The sequence below is a fragment of the Fistularia commersonii genome, chromosome 22, assembly GCF_037954325.1.
Source record: "Fistularia commersonii isolate RoL2024-O1a breed Wild chromosome 22, RoL_Fcom_v1.0, whole genome shotgun sequence".
Classification (NCBI taxonomy): domain Eukaryota; kingdom Metazoa; phylum Chordata; class Actinopteri; order Syngnathiformes; family Fistulariidae; genus Fistularia; species Fistularia commersonii.
Genome location: NC_141305.1, coordinates 10,314,788 through 10,339,236, shown reverse-complemented (window position 1 = coordinate 10,339,236; position 24,449 = coordinate 10,314,788). Strand labels below are relative to the sequence as shown.

At 40.1% G+C, this 24,449-nt stretch overlaps 1 protein-coding gene across 14 annotated transcripts in view; it reads right to left on the bottom strand.

Moving 5' to 3' along the window:
* arvcfb (ARVCF delta catenin family member b) overlaps positions 1–24,449 on the bottom strand; it is a 234,626-nt gene that overhangs the window by 92,917 nt on the left and 117,260 nt on the right. For 2 of the 14 annotated variants that reach the window (XM_086169851.1, XM_086169852.1), the window contains exon 1: positions 22,531–22,745. The exons of the other annotated variants lie outside the window; for them this stretch is intronic. In XM_086169851.1, coding sequence (XP_086025977.1) covers positions 22,531–22,551 — 21 coding nt within the window. In that variant the 5' untranslated portion in view covers positions 22,552–22,745. Of the gene's footprint in view, positions 1–22,530; positions 22,746–24,449 lie in introns of those variants that run through there. 14 annotated transcript variants of the gene reach the window in all.

The following is a 24,449-nucleotide window of genomic DNA, read 5'->3' as shown; positions in this document are numbered from 1 at the left end:
TGTGCACATAGGACGCACGCACAAGTAATTTACATGCTGAGAAAAATGGGAAATATGTGCAAAAGCTACAACATTGCAATGCCTTAAGTTCATCAGTTCATCATCACACACACACACACACACACACACACACACCTATATACTGCTGTAACAATGGCAAAAAGCACTTTGAAGCCTGTACAGTTGCAGCAAACAACAGACAGCTGTAAAAACTAACATTTAGTAAAATGAATGCTGAATAATGTATCAGAATCAGAGTGGTTCAGTTGGTTTACTGAGGGATTTATTATATTAGCAGTTAAAGTTTTAACACTGTATTGCCATTAAGTCCACGTTGGAATTTCAAATGTCAAACAGTAGCCTCAATCGGTAACTTTCCCTTGGCGGTACATGTCTAAAGTTAGATCCGTTTGATAAAAAAGATGGCTAAAGTAGTCTCCAAACAAACAAAGGGCCTTGAGAGTCAGAGCTTGCTGCTTGACATTAGCACCCGATCAGAAGTTCGTGGGTCAACCAGAGTGCACAGACACCCTGCCCTCCATCTCACTCCGAAACAAAGACAGAGCTCCTTCTCATCTCACTGTTCAGAGAGAAAAATACTGATTGTGAGTCAGTGCAGATAGCATTACTTAATGGGACGTCTCAAAAAAAGCAATAAACGCAAGTGAGATGGAAAAAGGCCTCATATCCAGGCTGTATGCATTCCCATGTAAAACGCATTGCCAGTGGAAGAGGTAAACAGCACTAAATTGAATTGAAACAGAAGATCTAATGGTTTGCTACAGATGACATTGTGTTGCAGTTAAGTTTTTTTAATCAGAGATTAATTGTGACAAAGAACAAACAGCTCATTAACAAACTTATAGCAACAAGTCTATCTGATTTCCTCTGCATATTGAGTAGGGGATAAAATGCAAAAATGCATCTGACAAGGCTCTTATTCTAATGAAGCGTGGCTTTATTTATGTGTGTGTATGTGCGAGCGAGTGTGTGTGCGTATGCAGATGCAGGAGTGAATTCACAAAAGAATTTTTTATGTTCACTTTCGAAGCGCCAATTTGATCATGAATATTTGATAAGAGATATCTAATGAATAGTGTTAGTACAATGACTCTTGAATGCTAAATGTGCAGAACATACAGTTTGAGCAGGAGCCACAATACATTTGTCTCTATAGGACCTTATTCACAATGACCTGTGGACTTCATCCCAAACATTTGTTAAATGAATTAAAAATGTCAGTAACATTGTCTTTGGACTGATCAGGAGAATGATCTGGAGAGTTTATGTTACAGGTGCATTGTAAAGCCTTTTGGCATGATAAGCCTGTAGTAAACATGCCAGCTGCACAGCTGCATAAGAATGGGCTAGGGCAAACCTGGGCATTTTATGGCCCCCGGCCAACATCCGCGTGAGGTCACTCAGAACATGAACTAAAAACATTTATTCCTCCAAGTGTGTTGCTTTAATTTAGAAAACAGTGCCATCCGTTTCTTGCTACATTAGGACGCATGCATGTACATCTGTGACGTGAGTGCATGAACTGAGATAATTGATGCTAGCCAGTTAACCCCTCAAAATGTCAGCTCACGCCAAAAAAAAAGAAGTTGATGCCGAACGGCGCGTCTTTAGCAAGACTTGGACCACTAAATATTTATTTACTGAAGCCAAAAGTAAAGCACTGTATAAGGATTACAATTTGAATCCTCACTACGTGACCAAAAATGGACAGGATTACAAAGAATTGTCTGATGAAGGTAGTCAGATATTTTGCTAAAACAGCAAAAAGACTGTATTTTTACAAAACTTTGCACAACAAGAAATGTAGCTTTAAAGGCAACTTACGCCATGTCCCACAAAGTTGCCAGAAAAAGTAAGCTGTTTTCGACCGAACAGTTTTCTTAGGAGTGTTTGTTGAACTCTGCAGCAGTAATTTGCTAGGCTATAACACTAATAAAAAGCCCGTTTTGCTTAAGGTTGATCAATTTCAGACCTTTAGCATACTGATAAACGCCGTTTTTTGTGTTTGTGAGGGTCAACACGTTAGACCTTCTGAGAACAACAAAGGCAATGACTGATTTTTTTGTATTTATTATTATAATATTATTCTGATATCCAGTAGCAGGTAATCAGGATATGTAATTTACAGCCTTTTACAATGGGGCACAGTTACTATTGAGAAGAAATAAGTTTAGGCTATCATTGGTTAAGTCCTCCTACACCATTCAGGTTTCTCATATGGCCCCTTGTAAAAATGAATTACCCACCCCTGGGCTAGGGGGCAGATGAAGGTGGACATATTTGATGTTTTGCTGGTAGAGCAAAGTTGAATCAGCCAATCAGAGAGTCATTATTGAGCTTTAAAGGAATCCAAAATGTTTTGGATATCAAAACAATTTCACACATTCAAGTCTCCTTACATTTTATTTCTGTGGCATACATTATTAATGCACAGGGGTTGAGTTGTATCGCTCTGCAGGTGGTTCGGAGGAAGACGAAGATACAGATGAAATATGGATAATCTCCTCTCAGTGTCTGGCTAAGCTCCACTTTGCTGGCACGGCTGCTTTTCAGTGTAGTTCCCCTCCTACTCAGCCAGTCAGCTGCAGGCCCAGCATCTGGCTGCAAACCCCCTGTCCAGCCTTTAATCAACCAAACACACACCCACACACAAACAGCTCTATCTATATCTCCCCATGATGAAATACCCCCCTGCAGCATCAGCCTCTGCCACTCCGTACTTTCGGCGCAACAGGAAATGCTGACTTCAGAAGATTTAGCTACCTAGTAAACAGGATCTTGAGCCAAAATAGCTGTTGGTTGGAAGAGGAGCAATGGCAGAAACACAGATTCCAAACTGTCCCATTAGGAGAAAGGTCAGACAAGTTTGGATGACAGTTATCATCTGAACACTTGTGAAGACGCACGCCTTGCAAACCCCTGTTAGTTCAAACCGGAGCTTCCGACACATTGCGGCTTCAGCTTCAAACCAAATGCTCCTTCAGTACAGTCTCATAGAGCAATTTCCTGGCTTATGTGTCACTTAAATTCTACTGTCTATTAAATGACTTAAATCAGTAAACAATTCTCCTTCTGGAAGACAAAGTGAAAGAAAATGGCAAAGCTACTTTCCAAAACCTATCAGGTGCAGTAGAACACATCAGTGGTGACCAACTCAACATTAAATTTTGAATTAAATGGTTACAGACCCTCTCTCTCTGCCCATTAAAAGATCGACACAAACCCTGAAGAGGATCATGTAAAAGGGGGAACGAAAGCTTAAAACAAGGACTTATTTTACTGAAAAACTCCACTGGAACCTCTTCACGCAGCTTGAGGGTTCCCTGGACTCCACTTAGCAAATGATCACCATCACTACTGTTTAGGCCCATGAGAACCTGGGTAATCTAAAACATAACTGTGATCGAGCAAAACAACAACAATTGTCGTCACATAATTCAGTGAGTGTTTCCCGACGTTCCAGTATAATGTGAAGTCGTGACTGCGCCAGCTTGGCGAAAGCTATGATTATCTGGAACACTGAAAACTGTGTCTCATTCAGTCTCTCAGACAAAGGATCATCCACCATCGAATTACCCAGAATTCTTACAATATACAATCACTACAAATCAATTTAACCTCATCTCCCCCCTTTATATGAATAACAAAGGCTGTTCAGTAAACCTGGTCAAGCAGGCATTTGGGGATGCAAACGTGAACGTTACACACATTTATATGTATTCTATAAAAGGCAAATTATCCACTAAATATGTCACTGACAAACCGTTCCTATCCTGAAAAAAAAACTGGGTCGGAATAGATAATGTACTCATCCCGGGTAACGTCTTTATCTTTTGATGGTTAAGCAGGGAACTGCTGGCACAGCATTATGAAAAGTAAAGGAGCTGTGTGGAGACAGGAAGGAAACGTGGGTGCTTGCCTTTTCCTGTCGTCTACCCACCGTGGATTCCAAGCCTATTCTGGTAGGATAAACTCAAGATGCGGGCGAACCAGCTGAGCACATGGGAAGAAACGTGTATTCTCACTATAATAAGACTAAGTGTGCTTCTTTTTACTGGCCAGAAGAACTAAAGAAGTGCATGAATAGAAAGAGATAATCCACTTGTGATATTCTGTGACCGTGTGTGTGTGTGTGTGGTGTTGATGTTTGTGTGGGAAGGGCATATAATACAGGTAGAGAATTTCTTATTAACTTTAGCTTGTTAAAAATATCATTTGAAATACAAATAAAGAATAGCCCACAGAAGAATCCTGTCCCAGTGGGACGGCTGGGATAAAAGCCATGCAGAGAGAAGCAAACATCAATGAGCATCCTCATAATTTCACTGTGGCCACACCAAACACTCAGAGACGCCACACCATCTGCAATTACCTTTGCACCAGCTGGCAAGACCTGCTTTGTATGTGTGAATGTCTTGAGTGAGCAGAGGCCCACACAGAGCGAGCGGGGAGTGGGCCTCTCTGTTTAGAGCTTAAAATAGAGTCGAGTGTGTGTGATGACTGCGGGCAAACCAAATCTGTGGAGAGTAGGGAAGTGTGGGTCGGCTCTAGAGCCTCCCAAATCCACAGGCACAAACAGCTATCCCACAAAACTAATTTTCTCAAATTCATAGATCTTTACCAGTCCTGCACGAGCATAGAAAGGTAACTCCCGCTCTATTTCACCTTACCCCACCTTAAAGGGATTTCACTAAAAGTAATTTTTGATTTTAAATGCAAGATTTGTTGTGTATAAATAATTTGTCATACATTTTTAAACATTAGTATTTGACAAACACAGGTCATGATTTTTTTTATTTATTTTGTATCTGATAAATGAGTGAGTCAATTATGTGTAGTAAATTGACTTTGTGGAAATATTTATTCTTTTTTTGACAAAATGCGTGAAGTACAATATTCACAACCAGTAAGTTCTAAATGGTCAGTGGTTTGTGGTGTTATAAAGTGATGTTTAATGAATGATAAAGTAGTTTAATGCTCATTATACATGCATTTCACAAGTGTTAAAAGGTGCAAAGTGGACTATTCCTCACAAGTTCCAGTGTTACAAAGAATTTGACAAGCTCTTAGTTAAGTGGGAGGGGGGTCTTGAGTCAGGCTAGGAAAACATGAACTCTTACATAAGTCTACACATTTTTCTCACAAGAATAGAAAATGGACAACATAAAGTGATATGGAAAATACAAAATCATCATTTATATACTCGCTTATTAATCAAAAAGAAACCCTTTAATTTATATTTAATTTGCATACTATTTCTGATTACTTAGAAAGTCAATTTACGTATGATAACTGCTTCACAGCTGAAATATTTGCAAAATTGTGTTTCTTTCCATAGTCCCTTGCACATGACTTAGATTCATTAGTGTCTTTTATTTTAACAATTAAGATAAGAGTGGCTGCTAAAAATGAACCTGTCTCCCTCTTAATTGTAATTTCGCAATATTGCATGTTGCCACTGTCTAATTTCTTTCTTCCACAAAGGAAATGATTGTTATAGGTCTATCATTTACCATGCACTGCACTAATTTAATGAACAATGAAATGTGATTAACAGGTAGAAAGCACCTGCAACCCATCTGCTGTCTATCAAAATGTTAATGTTTATTTTGGCCGGATCCCCAAATCCCTGGATATCACTGCAACCCAGGCATCACCAGTCAAGGGCTTTTGTCAGAAGTTGGGGGTGTTTTGCTGCACTGAACAACTCTCACTGCTGTGCAATGACTTCTGCAGCATGCAAGAGGAGCCCAAAAATAACTCACTACAATGTTGGATATGACTCCGGATATACACAGATATACACATCCTCTACAGTCCAGAATAAGTTGACCTGCACAATCTCTTGAAACAGAGTTCTACATTTTGTCAAACTAAGATCATAAGTTAGCAAAACACCACTGAGTCAAACCACTTCAACACATGTATTTGGATGGTAAGGCACTGCTTTCACGAAAATTATAATAAAAGAATTTTTATAATGTTTCCACTAGCATTGAATAGTGGAATAAATTACCACTCCGCGGTCCCAAAAGGGCTTTATATATTAGCTGATGCACAAATGTTCTCGAACACACACATTTGTTAGGCTAATATTAGGAACATTTAGGAACATCACCATAGAGGCATGCACACTGCTGGCCTGGCACAGGACTTTTACTTGGGGTGCAAAAAAAAAAATGCTGGACAATGACAGCCTTTTCCAATAATCCTCTATGAGACACGGCAGTAAAAAGCCAGCTTCAATGAAAGAAAAGCAGCAACACAATTGAGAGCAAATCTTTTCTTGGAAAACAAAATATAGGCACAGGGCCTTTGTCAGCTTTGCACTCCCAGAGGAGAGGCAGATATGCCTTAAAAGGTCCTAGTCAGCTTTTCACATAGGATTACAAATGCACTTGGTAGGAAACTAACTTGGAAGTCTGGCTTATACCGGTAACATTTACTTAAATACACATGAACATCCTGCTCTTTTGTGGCCTTAGCTTTATTTTTCGTCTAAATGGGTCGAAAGGAATGTGACTGTTCATGAGGGATGGTTGCCTGTGACACACTGCAACTCTTCAAAAAAAAAAAAAAAACCTTTTCATTTTCATATTCTGTTTTTGAAGACTTTTGTGGGTAGGTGATGGGTATAAAAATATCTTTGAATTACATCTCAAAGAGAAATCCCTGGAATTCTCTTGCCACCCATAACATAATTTGTACAATCAACTATTCTGACAAGTTACCCCAAGCCAGTATTTGTGAATGCTTACTGAGCAGGGAGTTAGAAAACAGTATGAACACTAGAGTGCTGTTTTGCGTTTCCGTGTAGAAACTGGCAAAATAACTGGTGCTGGACAGATCGGGATTCGATGAAATTACTACATGTGCTCTATATCAGACATTATTGCTACGAGAATATATGAAAGAGATTGCTTTGACGTCATTTTCCGGGGTGCATACAAAAACAAAAATGTTGCGTGAAGAAAGCGACACTGTGGGAGGTAACCATCGCTTATTTGCATATGGCAACTACCCATTTAAATTAATATTAAGCTGATTGAAAATCCTCAAAGTTTGCCCTTGACTAAAAGGACACAGTGATGGCTTCTACCCTGATGTAGAACCGGAGCACACTTTTGATAAAAAGTTTATTATCTCATTTTTTAAAGCCTTTGATTTTCATAAGATTAAAAGCAGCTTATTTTTACAGTGTCTACTGTGCCCCCCCCCTTCCAACCCCTCTGGTCTAAATTTGGTACCTCCTTTCACTGGGCCCCAGAAAAATGGAGAGAGACACGAACCCTGGCCCTCCAGGGAGTCACACCACCTCCCCGCAACAGTGACATCCCCAGATGTCACTGCATGTACCGAGAGCATCTGCACACTACACAGACAGTAACCACCTGAGCACTCTGGAACACCACATGCTCATCGAAAGCCCCAGGCCTGCTCCCTCTGCCACAACAATTTCAGCAAATAAATAGGAGATGTAACAATTGCTTCACTTCTTATTCAGGACTCCGGATGCACCCTCATTTGATTAGGGCAAATATTCTGACTGAGACAACACACAGCCATCAGCAGTGCATTCTAGAGAGTGGTTCGATACGCATCTAATGGAAAAACAAAGTGAACATCTTATATTCTATGCCTAAAAGCCCTTGAAATGCCAGAACTTTTTCTTTAGTTTGTTTATTTTTTCTTTCTTTTCTCTTCTACTATCATGGCAGATTTTTACTTAACCACTAAACTATTTCAAGTAGATCAACTGCTCCCTGGAATGTCCCAGTCATGGTGAATATTTCCTATGAAGCCTATTGTTGTTGGCCCCAGTGGGGCCTCAGAATAAAAGCCCAATGAAGGAGAAAACACCAGAGTGGATTCCGCAGACCAAAGCCCATTAGTCCATAGGCTTCAGCAATATCTCAAAATGATGAAAACAACTTCTTCAAGCCAGTGATGCAATGAACCAAGACTGAAGAGGGATGCTATCTGAAGACCTTTGCTAAACCTGTGGAATGTATTGTTGGGGAACAGTCTGTTTTAATTCAGGAATACAAAGAGGATCCTTGTAAACTGCATGACCGCCATAAATTACTCCCTACACATTGGGAAAAACATTGAGGACAATTTGCAAATAACTCACCCTTTCAAGCAAGCCTGCAGACCCCCAATTGATTACCACCCGAAAAACCCTCATAGGAAGACCAAAACTGTCTGGAGTTATCTATGCCTATTAGATAGAAATGGAGGTCACGTTCTTCCATGAATGTTGTTTGTTTATGACCAAAGTGTTACTGCCAGCACTCAAGGAAAGAATTTACTGTTTGTGAGAGGATGAATTGTTTTTGAATGTACACAGATTACATTCGCTGCTGTTCCAGCTTCCTTCCGGTTCTTGCCTGCCAGTTCTTGTCCTTCAGGTTCATGCCTGCTTCCCTAAAGGACACCTCTGCCCAACACCACATTAGTGGGACAACAGCATGGTTATCTGAAGTAGAAATAAACAAGACTAAAATAAAAAACCTTGACAAACTTATTTTGGGTACCCCTGTTGAAACTTCCATTAACTTCTCCAGTAAAAATACCACATAATAAAGTCATTTTGAACTGTTGCACTAAACATACTGTAATTCAGCAACCTCAACTATCTGAGCTGGTGATGTCTCACATTTTTCACTGCCGTGATACAAAAAAGTACCAATTGCAGTGTCCCTCTGGTGGGCAAAATAAAATACCTGCAATGCAACACAGGGCATAAAAAATATGTTTGCTACAAGCTGGCTATGGATGAGCCATGTCAAGAAACCCTTTTTCAAAACCTTTTTTTGAGTCACAGCTTTGAATAAAAACCCATTGAGCCGATTGGCGTTGGGCGCATGCAGACAGAGTATATGCTATATGCAGATGCCAGCAATATTCTCTAGCCTTCAAAGAATTCAGGGTAAACCCTGGTTACTCTTCAGAATATGAACCGTATTCATCTGTGTTTTTTCCAAGAGTAACAATAACTAACTGCCTGCAGAATATCAATTCTGGTTCCAACATCTCAACGCAATATTTGAAATATGCTCTGTTCTGAGACCGATGTGCAAACATGTGCAAAGTCAAGCTATCGAGATATCTCAAACACAAAAAGTGAATCCAAATCAAAAATGTCCCATTTGATTTGAAAGTTGAAACAGTAGAATGGCTTAAAACAATGTGCTTGTGTTAAGACCTTAGATGGTCTAGATTCAGACAGCCTTCAAGGAATCAAGCCAATGAAGGACTTTCCCCTAACAATAGCGAAGCCACAGAGCTGCTTCTCTAGCTGGCAGTGCATCACAGTATTACAAAAGGCCAGGAAATTGAATTGGGCAAATTATTTATGCAGAATAAACTGATAATAAAACAATGCCACAAATGAGAAACCATTTAGGTACTCAAAAATGTGTTCTGTCTGTTCATGTTGGATGAGAACCCTGTTACAAAGGGAACAGTCTGCATTGTGCTTGAACATTCTGTGGCTACGTATATGAAATACTAACAATTGAGGTAGTGAAGCTGATAAAACTTCCCTCACAATTAAATTGATGTATTACAATGTGACAACAAAGGCATGGTTTATTTCCAGCATTTGCCTGAATGTGATTTTCAAATGTCAACATTCTGCTACGGGGGTGCTCCAAAAGCTGCTACCACACCGTACACTAAAACTGAAGGCTCGTGGTTTCAGACTGCTATTTTCTGCAGAAAAACAAGGGCTTAAAATTCCCAACATGTTGTGGAGATTAGCAAGCAATTCTGTGGACTTCTGAGCCACATATGGTGACAAGGTGCTCACATCACCCCCTACTAGAGGGTCTCCTCGCCAGGAGTTTCAGTACTTCCAGCAGTTGTTCTTAAGCCAAAATCAAGATTAAGCAACAAGGCAAACAGAAGGCAAGCAGTATGTGTTTAAATAATATTCATATTATTCTGAATTTTTCTCAACAGCTGATTCAGCAGAGGCCCCTGGACTGTAAAAGGCGGGTTGAGGGGCAGGGGAAGCCAGCTATGGATTATGACTCATTTCAGGTATTTGCAGTTAATGTTTCCCAAAACTACCTCAATAAACTTGTGGGAAAATACACAATGAGTCAGCCCTTGGACACTTTCAATGAGAACACAGTGGCATTCCTAAATCAGTCCACAATGAATCGGGCGAGTGAGCAAATGATCCTATTATGTAAATCCCGACAGTCTTCTGGGAAAAGTCCCCCACTGACTGCAATTTATATGCAAACTTTTACCTGTGTCAACTGTCAGGAGTAGCATGGAGGGTTAGCTGCTAAGATCATGAGTGCTGAACTTAATCATTAGAAAATGGGCATCATATATATATATATATATATATATATAGTATCTAACTTGACTCTAAGTAGATCCTTCTTGGTACATTCAGTTAAATGAAACTGTGCACAATGCTAGCAAGGATGTCATATTTTTGACTTGGAAGTTGGTTTACAAAACATGCCATGTGAAACAAAGCGAGACGCAGAGAACATTTACATAAAACAGTCCCTGCTGGATTTCGGTACAACATCAGCAGGCCTGAAAGAGATGTTCATTCAAGCAATAGGCATCTGACTGGCTTTACCGCACCTAAGCATTTGTCAAAAAAGATTGCCCATCTGCTTCATGCCAGGCTATTCGGGAAAGAAAAACAACAAACAAACAACTGACTGATCTGGAGTCCAACAAGCCTATTAGTACGGCACGTTCCAGGGCCATTCAACAGTTAAGGCAGCTCAAAAGGCCAGCATGGACTGAAAGTCCACAAGTTGCCAAAATCTCATCTTTTAAAGCAGTCAAGAAAGAAAGCCAAGAAATACAACTCTTTGAGGGAAGAAATTCCTTTTAACAATGTATATCAAATTCAGTGGGAGTGCTACATAGTAACGATTGCATAAGTAATGAAATCAGCTCCTAAAACAAACCCTGAACCATGGAATAATTTTACCTAGTAAGACAACATTAATATTCGTGGCAGACAAACACAGACAAAATCCAAAAAAAATTAGAAATGTGAGATAAATCCAGTATGCAGTATGATTCTGGCTTCCCCTTGTCCGTAGGTGACAGAGATATTTCCATTTGAAAGTCCACCTGAAGCGAACAAACAGCTTTGTTGGCTTTGTCTCACACACTTCTCTGAGGGTGCAAAGGAGCTCCAGCATCACAGAGAGGTTGGCCCACTTCAGAACTTCACTGCATAATACTGCAGAGCTGCCACAAGCAAAGTTCATAAACACTGCCAAATCATCATGTGCAGGAATTAAAACATGGGAGTGCTTGTAACATTTTCTCAGTATCAACAGAAAGCAGAAGCAGGAGCAGGGCATCTCTGTGTAGTTATCATCTTGGAAAAGAAGCTAAATTAAATTGAAAACACACACACACACACAACTGAGAGACATCTGCTCCTCCTTGCAGAGGTTATCTGCAGTGAGAATAGTATCTAGTCTAGACATTGAACTTTCATGTCCAACAAACACAGTTTGTGGGAGAGGAAAGGCAGAAGCAGTTGGTCCAACAGAGAGTTAATTAGGTTCACTGGAGTGAAGACAGGAGGTTTGTTAAGCACTAAGACTGATGTTTTCTACAACAAAAAAAAAAAGCTTTCCCAAATGTCTTTGGAGCTCAGGGGTTACGGGACTGGGGACATCATGCCAGTCCTGCAGCCTGCAAGCCTGAGATTGCTCGGTGTAAATGGAGGTTTATAAATTCAGACAGGTCTCACACTGCATCTGCCCACTGTGATTTGGTGATCTGCACGCTGCAATGAGCGGAAATGGACACAACAGCTTTCCCTTTGAAGGACATCCTAAAGATTCAGTGTCCAACTCTAATTTTTACTGTGAAAAACACATTTTTGAGAGATTTGAATGGTTGGAAGAATTCTGCACTGGAGAATGCAGGCAATTTGTCAGAACAAAGCATATGCACCAATTTGAAGTCTGTAGCAAAATAACACAAAATAACGTCAGTAAGCTATTGGGCAGGGAGCACAGGGCTCACACATACAAGGAAAAAATAGAGTATTAATATCTATTTGTCCAAACAATCCGTCATATAAGCCCCTTTTTGCTGTCAAGGTCAGCACAAGTTTGACACTATATCTTAACAGGTCTCCATTAAAATCTTTTTTTCTGGAGCCTGCGGAGCACTCAGCATGTTTTCCTTACTATTACCTGAGCAAGACAATAAAACAGACTTGTTAAAGTTACATATTTAGTGTGGGGGATCAAAAAAAAGAATGAATAATCTGGTCTTTTATGACTTCTGCCATTATGGTAAGTGATGCTCATATATTGCACAAGAGGGTCATTGATACATATCCTATTAGAGACATTAATTAGCACCAGCATTTCAGCCACAGTGCTCTTAAGAGAGTGTGCATTAGTGACAGTGTTAACAATGGAGGTGTGTGACCATCCCCCAATTTGATCCTTGGAGTCTGAAAAATGACTGTTCGTCGATCCTCCAAAACACACCTTGCCGTGTATTGTGGCCTGAGCCGGCAGCTGCAGGGGGCCACCTCTTGACTGGGACTTACTTACAAACCTGATACCAGACCTTTCAGTGGATTAAGGAGCAATAAAACACTGAAAGGTAAAGCGGGGATTTATTTTATTAAACCTCTCTTAACTTTAATATGATACTCCAGAAAAAAGGAAACTTAGTTTCCTTAACTTTAATAGCTTTATAAGTTTTACTTTGCCCTCTAGGACACACTTTTCACCCAAGAAAAATGTTATAGCACAGCTGCCCACCAACCAGCGACTTCAAGAGACGGACCATTTACGTACATGTATTGGAAGGGCAGCTTGATAACCAATGGTAACTTAGAATAGCCACAGGGAAAGAAATACTTCTATGAGTGTAATTGGGGACAAAGATCTTCCTAGCAAAATATAGGATATGATTCTTCAACATGACTCTCCTATATACATATTAAATCTAATTTCTAGGACCAATATTTTTTTCTAACATATAGAGGCACAAATAATACCACTGACACTATAAATTCAAAGTGAATGTGGCTATTACTGTCTGTAGATACAACATATTTTAAAGTTCAATAAAGGCTGGAGGACAAGGAGTTTTTGTGATTTATTATTTTTCTTCTGATATAGGGTGCAAACCGTTCTGTTTTAGCTTACACTCCAGGTAAAATATTATGAAGCCTTATGTAAAATGATGGATGCAGACTGTGTTTGAGAATTATTTGAAAAAAAATTAAAAACATTATACAGTTTAATTGAAATTCACAGTCATTTCACAGTGGTGTAGAATTACATTACAGCAGGCAGGGAGTATTTTTTGTTTAATGTCCACTGGTGATCTACTGATTTGTGTTTGTAGCTTGGCACCACCTTTCCTTCCAGACTTCTTGCTGTGTTCCTTTCAGCCTTCAGATAAACGAACACACAGCTACAATGTACAACCGCCAAATCAAGACCTGGCCTGGTGAATGCAACACGATTCTGGCAGCTCTAAAAGGCTATGCCACAGGGCCGCATTTGTCCAGTTTCCAACTTCGCATGGAGTGTTAAGTGCAGCACCTTCCGCGGGTTGCTGGCACCTGTCCCTTTATATCTGCGGACCTGGTAGGCACAGATCAACACCACACCATGCTCCCCTTGACAGACTATTACGCATTCCAAACAAATTAAGTCCAAGGGGTGTGATGGGCTGAGATGGTATTTTCACGGTTCCACAGTAGTCAGCGCAGGGGTTCATTAGACAGCTCTTCGGGCCTGGTGGAATGTGTAAGGAGGTGCATCGTTCCATTGTGCACCATCAGCTCCTCCGGGAAGCGTATGATCACGTATCAAGAGATGATGAGGAGATGAGTAACAATGCTGTGCCATCACATGTAATGACATATGACAGCCACTCTAGTATCTGAATGCCTCCATTGTAGAAACCATTGAACTGTACAAACTGTTGTCTGTGTGGAGAATCAGCAGCACAAAGAATGCCCGGAACGCATTTATCTTTCCCATTTAAAGAGGTTCTGTTCCTGGTTTGGCTGAACTCTTGCCACTGGTTAACATAATGTTTGTGTACGGCTGTGGCTCCTACAGCAGAGGCTGTCTGTAGCCTGGGCTGTCATGGCCCCAAGGCCGCTCAACTTACAGCGGTTTGGACTTTCCCTTACACTCTTTCTCCCTCTATTGCTCCCTTTTATTTTTCTTCCTGGACCATAGCCATCAGAGGTAAGAGCAACGATTGTGCATTGCAAACATTCAGAATTGTAATGAAGTGCCGCACTTCATCAGTGAAGTTCAACCGCAGGCGAGTAGTAACCGCAAAATGTGACTTCAAAGTCCCGACCAACTTTATAACTGGCTCTGACTAAGCAATACAATGACTTGAAAGCGTTAGCTGTGTTAGATGTGGACTGGTTTTTAAGATACAGCCAGACCAACATAAGGCTTCTGCTGTAAAATTAACAACATTGTAAACATCTTTTATCATTTTAAAAACTTGGTTCTTGATGTACTAAGTGCAAATTTATTGATATACAGTTCAAGATTCAAAGCTGGCCACAATTGTGTTTTTTTCCCACATCTAATCTATCTATGCATGAAAACCACTCATTTTTACACGGAGTACTAAGATGTGTTGCAATAATCATGTCCATTTTCATTTGAAATTGTGAACCTAAAATTTTTCTGTGTCACCACAAAAATCTTGTCCAACAACATGATGGTACTGTAATGCCTCCTTACTACGGGCTAAATTGAGGTCTGCGCTGTGCCACATGTCAGCGTAATCTGAATGGCCAGACGCTACGAATAGAGCACTACTGAAGAGCTGTCAGAGGGAATCATTAATCCCAAAAGGAAGTTTGAGACAGATGGTACGATGATGACTGATCAATGCGCTCTCCGGCATCGCGCCTGCTTCCAGGGGCCATCCCAGAGGCAGGAAGTGGGCTAATCCCTGGAAAGAAAGTTCCAGACTAAACATACAAGAGGAGCCTGAGTCGTGTCTTGCTTCCCCAGCCCCCACTAGGCAGCACACTGCGTGAGTTGCCTTGTGTAGGCCCAAAATGGTCCTGAAGGGGGTTAAAAAGAGAAAGGCAGAAGGGTAGGGAGTAGGGATGCATTTGTTCCTGTGTTTCTGGTTGAGGGAATCTTTATGAGGACTTTGACCTTCGCCCTCAGGGCCCCACTAAGAGATCCCCAGCTGCAGCTCAGAGAGAGCGGAGCCTATATAAACCATACAGTTGAAGAAGGCTTGTCCTTTTGAAAAGCCCCCAGAAGTAAGGCTCTCTCAAACCAAAGGTGTGATTGTATGCAAATGTGTGATGAAATAAAATGGATGTAGTTCCTAGACAATTTGCTTTCTTATGTTATGTAACTCGATCAATAACCCAGAAATCAATATCTGCTTTAGAATAATCCTACTCCACGATTATTTCCTTCCTTGTGTGCATATTGAAACTCTAATATCGACATTAAACTAAGAAAATTAGGTACGGTCCAGATCATCAATTCAGTTCAAATTACGCCACAGCTCCTCTACGTATCAACACAACTGCTGCCAGGAATTTCCCTCTGAGGGGATTAGGGGGAAAACGGGAATTTCAGTCAATAATCATCGGCCTTATGGACCAAACAGATCATAACCTGTCAACTATCTAAATACTATTACAGTGTATTGTGCAACTTTAACCACAGTCCTTGATTGAAAAGTAATTTTTATAAATTTGCACAGGAATGTCAACAACCATATCAATGTACACTAGTCTTTTGTAAAAGTCAAACTTACTTTCTCAATAAGGTTGTAACCTTACTCATTACAACTGAAAAACTTTGAATTTGTAAGCATTTTATTTCATTATGGGATTGGAATTCCATTTTGCTACAATGCACATGCAACAATGCAATCACCTAAAATATCCAGTGGAAAAATTGCAATTAAATAAGTCAACATAGGAGCCATTAGTGGTCAATATTTAAAGTTTAACTGAGAATGGGACCAGAATATACATTTGTTAATGCAGTGCATCCTATTCATGTAGAATGAATGAGATTAATGATTGGAGCTGAGGGAATTAGGCTCCTTTCTTACTAAAAAGCTGTGAGGAATTCATAGAGATTCTCTGGGAATTAAACACTTTTGCCACAGAGACTCCTTATAGCTGTCATACCTTGAACCGTCTTCTATTGCAGATCAGTACTGAACAATGGACAATGAACTACTGCTACAGCTATTGAACACCAGCTTGCCACTTGTAGATTGGCCACTGTCAGATAACTTCAAATATATATAGCATTGTAAAAAAATAGGTTTGGTGTGACCTTTTAGTAGCCCCTTTCAAAAGGAAGGGATTTGTAGTGATCACAGCATGTTGATACTCTGCCCTGGTGTCGAATTCAAGGGAAATAAGATGAGCAAAAAGACATTCAAAATGAATGCAAAGATGTTAAAATAACATTTTCACTATGTGTATATATCTGTTAAGAAGCACCAGATTGTGTAATGAACTACTCCCATTATGTAATTACTCTATAAGATTATCATGAACATATTGTGACTGTAAAACCTGAGGCCTCGGTGTGGAACGCTCCACAACTTTAACCTAAATGGTAGAAAAGAACACCAAGCAATGCAGCTTGCTCTGCTTTCTTTGAGGCTGGCTACCCTCTTATCTACTCGATCAAAAACATGGCTCTTGATGCAGGCTACCAGCATCACAGATAGGAAGGTGTTTATTGGACACACTCAGGGAAACTATAAATCCTATTGTTGCTGCCGGAAGACAAACACCGAGAAAAGAAACCTGGGATACTACTGATGCGTGTTTGTGTGTGTCTGTATATGTGTGTGTGTGGCACTGACATAGTGTATACCTCACCTGTGGAGGATTCAGCAAATCTTACAGTAGCAAATGCAAAAATAGATGTTGTTCAGCTAACTTATCCTTTTACCATAGGGAATTACAGGATTGCAAACATGCATGTGTTAATAAAGGTCATAAAATAGCAAGCTGCCAGTTCATTGCAAACAACTCCCAATGTGTTCTCCTAAGATTGCAGTATGAAAGCATGCATATCCACTACTCCCACCTCCAGCTTTTCAATTTACTACCACCCACCTTTCTTTAATTTCATCAGTGTGATGATGAAAGCTGAGAGGGCATTATGAAACACATCACTGGTGTGGGACAGTGAGTGCACTGACCAGGCTGTCAGCCAGCTATATGGGTTAGGACACATGGAATGAAAAAGGAAAGGGGTTGGCGGTGTGGAACAAAGACTCCTAGTGATCCAAGGTACACAACCACAGTGAAAGCAGCAAAAAGCTGAGTGGGTGTTTATATGATTCAGAACATACTATACTATACTATACTATACTATACTATACTACTGACACTTTATAGTTTTACTTGTATTTCTTATCCCCCCCCATTTTTTTTTACTGTTTATACAATTTCCTACTATTATTTATTAATGTTATGTTTTACTTGAAACTCTGGCACAACAATTTCCTTCGGGATAAATAAAGTTGTTCTTTTTCTTATTCTTATTCTTATTCTTATACTATATATAGTCAAAAGTAACACTGAGGAGGGTCAAATAAGATTCTTCCATAATTCTTCATCATCATTTTAATCCACTTGGAAGATAAATGTCCGGGGTACAGTTGCATGAGTTGCAAGTCAAACAAACTGGCTTTCTAATATCACCCTGATTACTACCCATCTATTCCAGTAATGAGTAATTTGGATGGAGTGGGATATTAAGATGCTATCTAGGTACGTTAGACTACCAGACATTTAGTGGCCAATTGTAGTAATGCCACTGACGTTTCACCGTTTCCGCTGCCAATCTTATATAGAGATTAAAGCCTAAATAAAATACATGAATGTATTTCAAGATCAGAAAAGCTTCTGTCCGCAAGCCAGTTGGACAAGAATCCCGTTTCCAGTGAAATGTTGGTTGTCTTGAGTCTTAAATTGTCACAAGCTAAAAAAGCAACTCACTAGAGGTTTATTTAACTTGTAGCAGTTAGTCAAAAACAAACTGCTCACCAACTACTAGCTTTAGCTGTACACACATATGCCTTTGAGGGCGGCATGCCTTAACGGTCCGTAGATTTATGCTTTTGAGCTGATTTGTGTTAAAGCAACAGCCGAAGTTTACCGAGAGGCGTTCAGTGTCTCGACAGCAACTTTGCCTTACAATGCCCCATTGCCTCCATTGGCTTAGTGTTCTATTTTTTTTTTCCTCCAAAGAATTCTGACCCGTTGCTTCATCTTCACGCATGGTACATTCCACCTACTTTAGTAACCACTGACTTGAGGATGGAACTCTTGCAGGATTTTATAACCAAAGTATATTTTGCCAAAATGCGTCATTGCTCCTTAAAGCCTGTTGAAGTCATACTAAAGTTCTGGCAAACTGACACATGTGTGGTCAAGAATAAGCAATACAGCCATGTCATTTTGAGCGTTCAGATGTAAATTCAGCTCATGTTACTTAAAACCAAAAATACAGTTGGGGATATAGGTGCGTGGCAGATAGTGTAACATGTCATGTTCTGCTATGGTTCATGCGACAGGAGTAGCCATGGGAATGGCATGGGAAACATGGATGTTATGGGCATTATAGACAGGCTGCATGATGGGAAAGCCATCTGGCACCCCCATGCAGCATGTATAGGACATACCACCTCCAAGACCTATTACCTTCTAGATAAGAATCTCGAATCTTGAAATACACCAGCACCCGCTCTTTAATCCACTCTTTATGGCTATTAGTGTCCAGGCTGCATGTTTCCGGTCACTGCCATTACACTAGTAAGACGCCCACTTCCCCAAACAATGCCATCCCTCATGCTCTACATGTCTTCAAATATTGATCAGGACAACATCCACCGCAGACATGAAAAGGGGAGCTTGAGGAAAAGGAACAGAAAAGCATACGGTCGAGTAACCATACATAGACAGTCCTGCAGAGAAAGAGGTTTGAGGAGGGTTTAATTTTGTCACAAACAAACAGCCACGAGGGGGGGGCGGGAGCTCAGACACTATAGCTGAAAGCTTCACTGGCTGTCAACAATTTGACAGTAACCCACAATTTGAAGACAAGACCTCCTTTAGTCTTCAGCTGAATCACTGATTAATTTTTTTGTTATTCAGATGGGTCCCACTAGCTGCAGAGAAAAAGTCAAATCAGATTTTTTTTTCTTTATATAGACCTTGGCAAGATGATGACTACTGGATTATTCATAATGTTTTCCTTTCTCCTTCATGACAAATCTATTTTTCTATTTTTCATGAACAGAGGATGCTGCAGCCACAGAAAGTGAATTCAAAGCGTTTAAGTGTCACACACTGGTGCACTGCATACTGCTGGTCTTTAAGTTCTGAAATAGAGGCCAGCTTCGAACATGGCCAAGTGCAAACTCCCCTACTAATTGAGTGCTACACAGAAAAAAGTACCCAGGCTGTGCTGCAGCATTAAGATCAGGTCAACACAGACCAGCATGAATATGAGTTGATCTCTCAGACATGGTCGGAGCCATACAAAATATAATATAAGTAATAAATTGTGACGCAGTACTCCCAGATGAGCCTCAGTGACTGCAACTGAAAGAATGTTTGATTAGGGACATCATGGAGCAGCATAAATGCATATCAATTGGAAAAAGGCATAGATTTGGCGATACAATATACGAGGAGCTCCGCAATTTTATAGCCGTCTGAAATTGGAAGCTGTCTTTCTCATGTAATTGGCAGGAAAGAGCAGATATTCTTGCTCATGCTGAGTGGTTAAATATCTTGGGGATTGAACACATGTATAAATAAAAACACTTGCTCAACACTAAACCAGTCTGATTGTTTATTTGGGCCATAAACTTAAAAGAACTTAATTAAAACATGTCAATTAAAAACCAAGGTTAAGTCAGCAAATGTCTTGTTTGGTCATGACTGACAGATATACACACAACTGTCTTTAATTGGGCGTCCATCCATATGCATTTTCATGAAAGGGGAAAGAGAAAATGTAATCTTTCTTTGGTTTCTTTCATTCACAGTTACTGGCTGCTTTTAAAGGATAAGCAGTAGGTGTCATCAATTCTCAAGTCACTTGTCGATGAAGACAGTACATGCATTCAGATTTGAGCACTGAGAGTTGTCTCCAAATCAGGACTAATTATAAAACGCCTGATACCAGATACTCATAAAGTTGTTTACATTTTGGTTCTGCTTAACTGCTCCTAAGCTCCATCACCCTTTCTCATTGAAGCCAACATGTTCATAACATTATCTATAGCGTTGCACCGGGACCAGCGCAACCGTGCGAGGTTTGTTTTGAAACCCTCGATGGCAGATGGCAAAAAATACTTAAAGCATATTTAACGAGACTAAAAAGATGTGTAATAAAGTGAAGGAAGCTATTTCCCCGCTTATCACTTTTAAGACTGCAACCTTATGAAACATGTATATCAATGTTTTACAAGTGTGTCATCATCACCATCGTCATCATCGTCCAGCGACATCAACACCTGCCGAGGGAAGGCTGGCTACTGTAGTGGAAAATTTAAAAATACTGAATATACCATTGCAACTCTGTATGACCTTTAAAACTGTGTATGACTTTTAGACACCTCTGTGTCATTTAGCACGTAAAACCGGGAACTGTCAGAGTTAGTTAGAAAACAGGACACTTGGGAGCAGGCTGCCGAAGCAACGGTAACCACGTAAGTAACTGTTTTTGTATTTGACAAGCAAACAGTTGCGCACCCGGACCCCTATTCTGTCTTGCATTTCCAATTTTTGTTCAGCTATTATGTGCACGATCGCGGGGTAAAAAGGGTATTCTGCTTTTGGAGCCTCTCATATGCGTCATAGTCTGTCATGCACAACTGACCGAGAGCCCTCTGCAGAGTAATAATGTACTAAAAAGACTACTCTTCTGTTCTGTTTTGTGACTCCGCTTCATCTCATTTCCCATATCACAGGAAGATAAACTTCAGTGTACACGACACTAGGACCTGGCATTCACTGGAGAAATAACAACAAAAAGGACCCAATAGAAAAGTAAGATTTGTCACACGGTGATAGAAGCGTGCGTTTTAAAGGTTGAGAGTGATACATTCGCGCAAACATCGCAAACAACCAATGTCATTTGTAAACAATCAGGTTAATGATGAATGAATAAAGTTCTTCTGTATGAACAGGTATCTGACAAGCAGGAAGAAAATTAGGATTGACCAGCAGAAAGAATTGTTATAAAAAAAAGTTGCCCCTAAAGGCTCTACAAAGTCAAATGTACACAGAAAATCATAACTGATGCATTGGCAGCTCTGCATACACACTCACTTCGCACAGGCCGAGCAGGTGTCCCCTGGCTCAGGAATGTCCAGCTGAATTTAAAAAGGCCGCACTATGATTCTGGTAAGTATGCCAGCCATCTCACCCCACCCTGAGCCATTTTGGGATAAATGTGAAGAATACACTCTCCCACTATCATTCACTGATATGTCAACTTTTCACTTCCTGCCCTGAGTTCAATCCATCGCCTCACACCAGACTTCTGTCTGCCCAGCAGAAGCAGGGGAAAAAAAAACACTGATGAAAACTTGACCTTATCCATTCCTCCACTTTTCTTTACTTTTCTTTTCTCTCCTGCCTTCTTTTTTTTTCCACCATGTGAGCGCTGCCAAGCTTGGCGGGGAAGGGAGCGTTGTGATGTGTGGGCCGCCTGCGGATGCGCTTCAAACGCGGAGAACACTTCCAATAATGTATGCGCATCGCGCCCCGTTACGCACACACCTACACAAACACACAAACACACATACGGCCGCTCACAAAAGCACATTCCAGCGGTATCTGTGCAAGTAAAAGACAAAAGGTTTTAATGCCACTGCCTTTCACACAATCGCCACTGCAGCCCGGGCTATAAATCCTCGCCTGGGTTCATTCAGAGTCCTCGCAGGTGCTGATCGGGGACAAACTTTCAATACTTCACTGGTCGTCCTGCGACCCCCCCCCTCACACACACACACACACACACACACATATGCATGCATGCACACTGATCGGTGTCACCGTGACAGGGACTCCCGACGCTTCTGAGCCCTGAATCTGTCACCGGATTGGAAAGTCGTAGCCCTGCCTTGCTGCACAGCCGCGCCACCGCAACACACTGGTCGTGATCGTGATTATTGGAACCATTGGGGATAAAAAAATTCAAAATGTAAAAAAAAACAAAACTAAAAAAAAAAAAAAAAACAGTGGTGCATGCTCTTGAATCGACCCGATGTCGTGAAGTGGGGTACACATATCCCCCTGCACACGTACACGCACACCAGCATCCAGAAAGGCATCGATGAGCCTCAGACTTTAGTTTAAAACCTGTTTTCAAATATAGTGTGCACAGAGAGACGGATGGTGTATGTCACATTGAATAAAACAAAAAAAAGTCACGGATGAAAGAGGGATGAAGATGAGAGTGCGCGCAGAACACTAACCTGTTTCACTTCAGCAGGCATGATCCAAAATCCCTCCCTTCGATCCGGGGAAAACGGAGGAAAAAAATAATAAAACCTCACTCGGAAACGTGCGATGACTTGTTTCCTACTCTCAAAAAAAGTTCTCCTGTCCCTTCTCGCGTCTCCTCGCGGTATCCTCGTCTATTTACGCGAAGTTTCCCCTCTGAGAGCGCAGAGGGAGCAGCTCAGACACAGCCAGCCATCCTCTGCCAGCCGCGTCAAATTGCACGACGTCAAGGACGCGAGTACAGGAAGCCTTGCAAATCAGCTTTTCAAAGTAAAACCTATATATATATATATATATATATATATATATATATATATCGCCATCTAAGCTATTGTATTTCAAAACATGACAAAATGTGGAAATAATCGTTGCATTTATCAGAACATAAAGAAAACCGAAATTTAAATTATATAAATAAAACCAAAATTAAAAATTGAAATTACGCCATCTCAGCTACTGCATATCAAAACTCGACAAAATGTGGAAATAATTGTTGCACTTATTAGAACATAAATAAAACCAAAATTGAAATTATTAATAGATAAAACCAAAATTGAGAATTGAAATTAAGCCGTCTCGGCTATTGCATAACAAAGTTTGACAAAATATGGAAATAATCGTTGCACTTATCAGAACATAAATAAAATCAAAATTTAAATTATAAATAAATAAAACCAAAATTAAAACTTAAAAAATTACGCCATCTCAGCTGCTGCATATCAAAATTTTACAAAATGTGGAAATACTCGTCGCACTTATCAGAACATAAATAAAACCAAATTTAGAATTATAAATAAATAAAACCAAAATTGAAAATTGTAATTACGCCATCTCAGCTGCTGCATAACAAAACTTGACGAAATTGGAAATAATCATTGCACTTATCAGAACATAAATAAAGCCTAAACTGAAATGGAAACATAATTGTAATTAAAATATCAAAATTGTCATTTAAGACAATATTGTAGCATTTTAGTTCGGGTAACACCCGGGTGACAGTAAAACGTCTGTTTAATGAGCATTAACTGTTGTTGGCCACTCCCATACCACACAAGCCAGCCCGCAATATAACTAACTGTTCCTGCTCAATTCCAGGTAAAAAACAAAACCAGAATTCTTTGCACCCCAAATCACATCCACATCATTCCCAGCAACCCCAAAATCACACAGAAAACAAGCATCAACATAAACCCCAACATTCGTGACTCGCTTCAATATGACTAGAATTCAAATTTGTGTCATTCAAAATATAATAATCTGGTTTTAATGTCCGGCACAGAAACAAACACGCATTGAAGCAGCTGAACTTGGGACTTTATGATAACTGTTTCAGTCATTGCAATGAAAACACCAAAGCGCCACAGAACCACTTCAAATGTGTTTACAGCTTCATTGGAAAAAGTTCATGAACGCGTCATTGCAGCTCAGCACAATGCTTCTGCAACAATATTAGTTCTTTGGGCTACAGGCGGGCTAGAAGAACATTTGTTGTAAACCCTATTTGATATCAAGCTGAACAAGGATAAATATGATCTTGGACATCTTTCCCAGCAACCCCCAAAATCACACAGAAAACAAGCATCAACATAAAATTTTTCAAGAGTTTTCATGACAAGAATGCAGATCAACATAAACAACGTCAACTTATAAGTAAAGCTACGTAAACGAGTTTTATCTCTGATGCCCAGCATTAACAATCAAAAGTCTGTAAACATTCAAAGAAGATCCCTCTCCATATGAAGCAACTAACTGGTTTTTCATGAAACATATTTGTTTCCTAAAATGTATACTTGTGTTAATCAATTACAATTAATCAAAAACAGTTTTTTTAAATGATAATGAAAAGGTGTCAAATATAGAATAATACAAAAGAAAAAAATTTATGTTAATT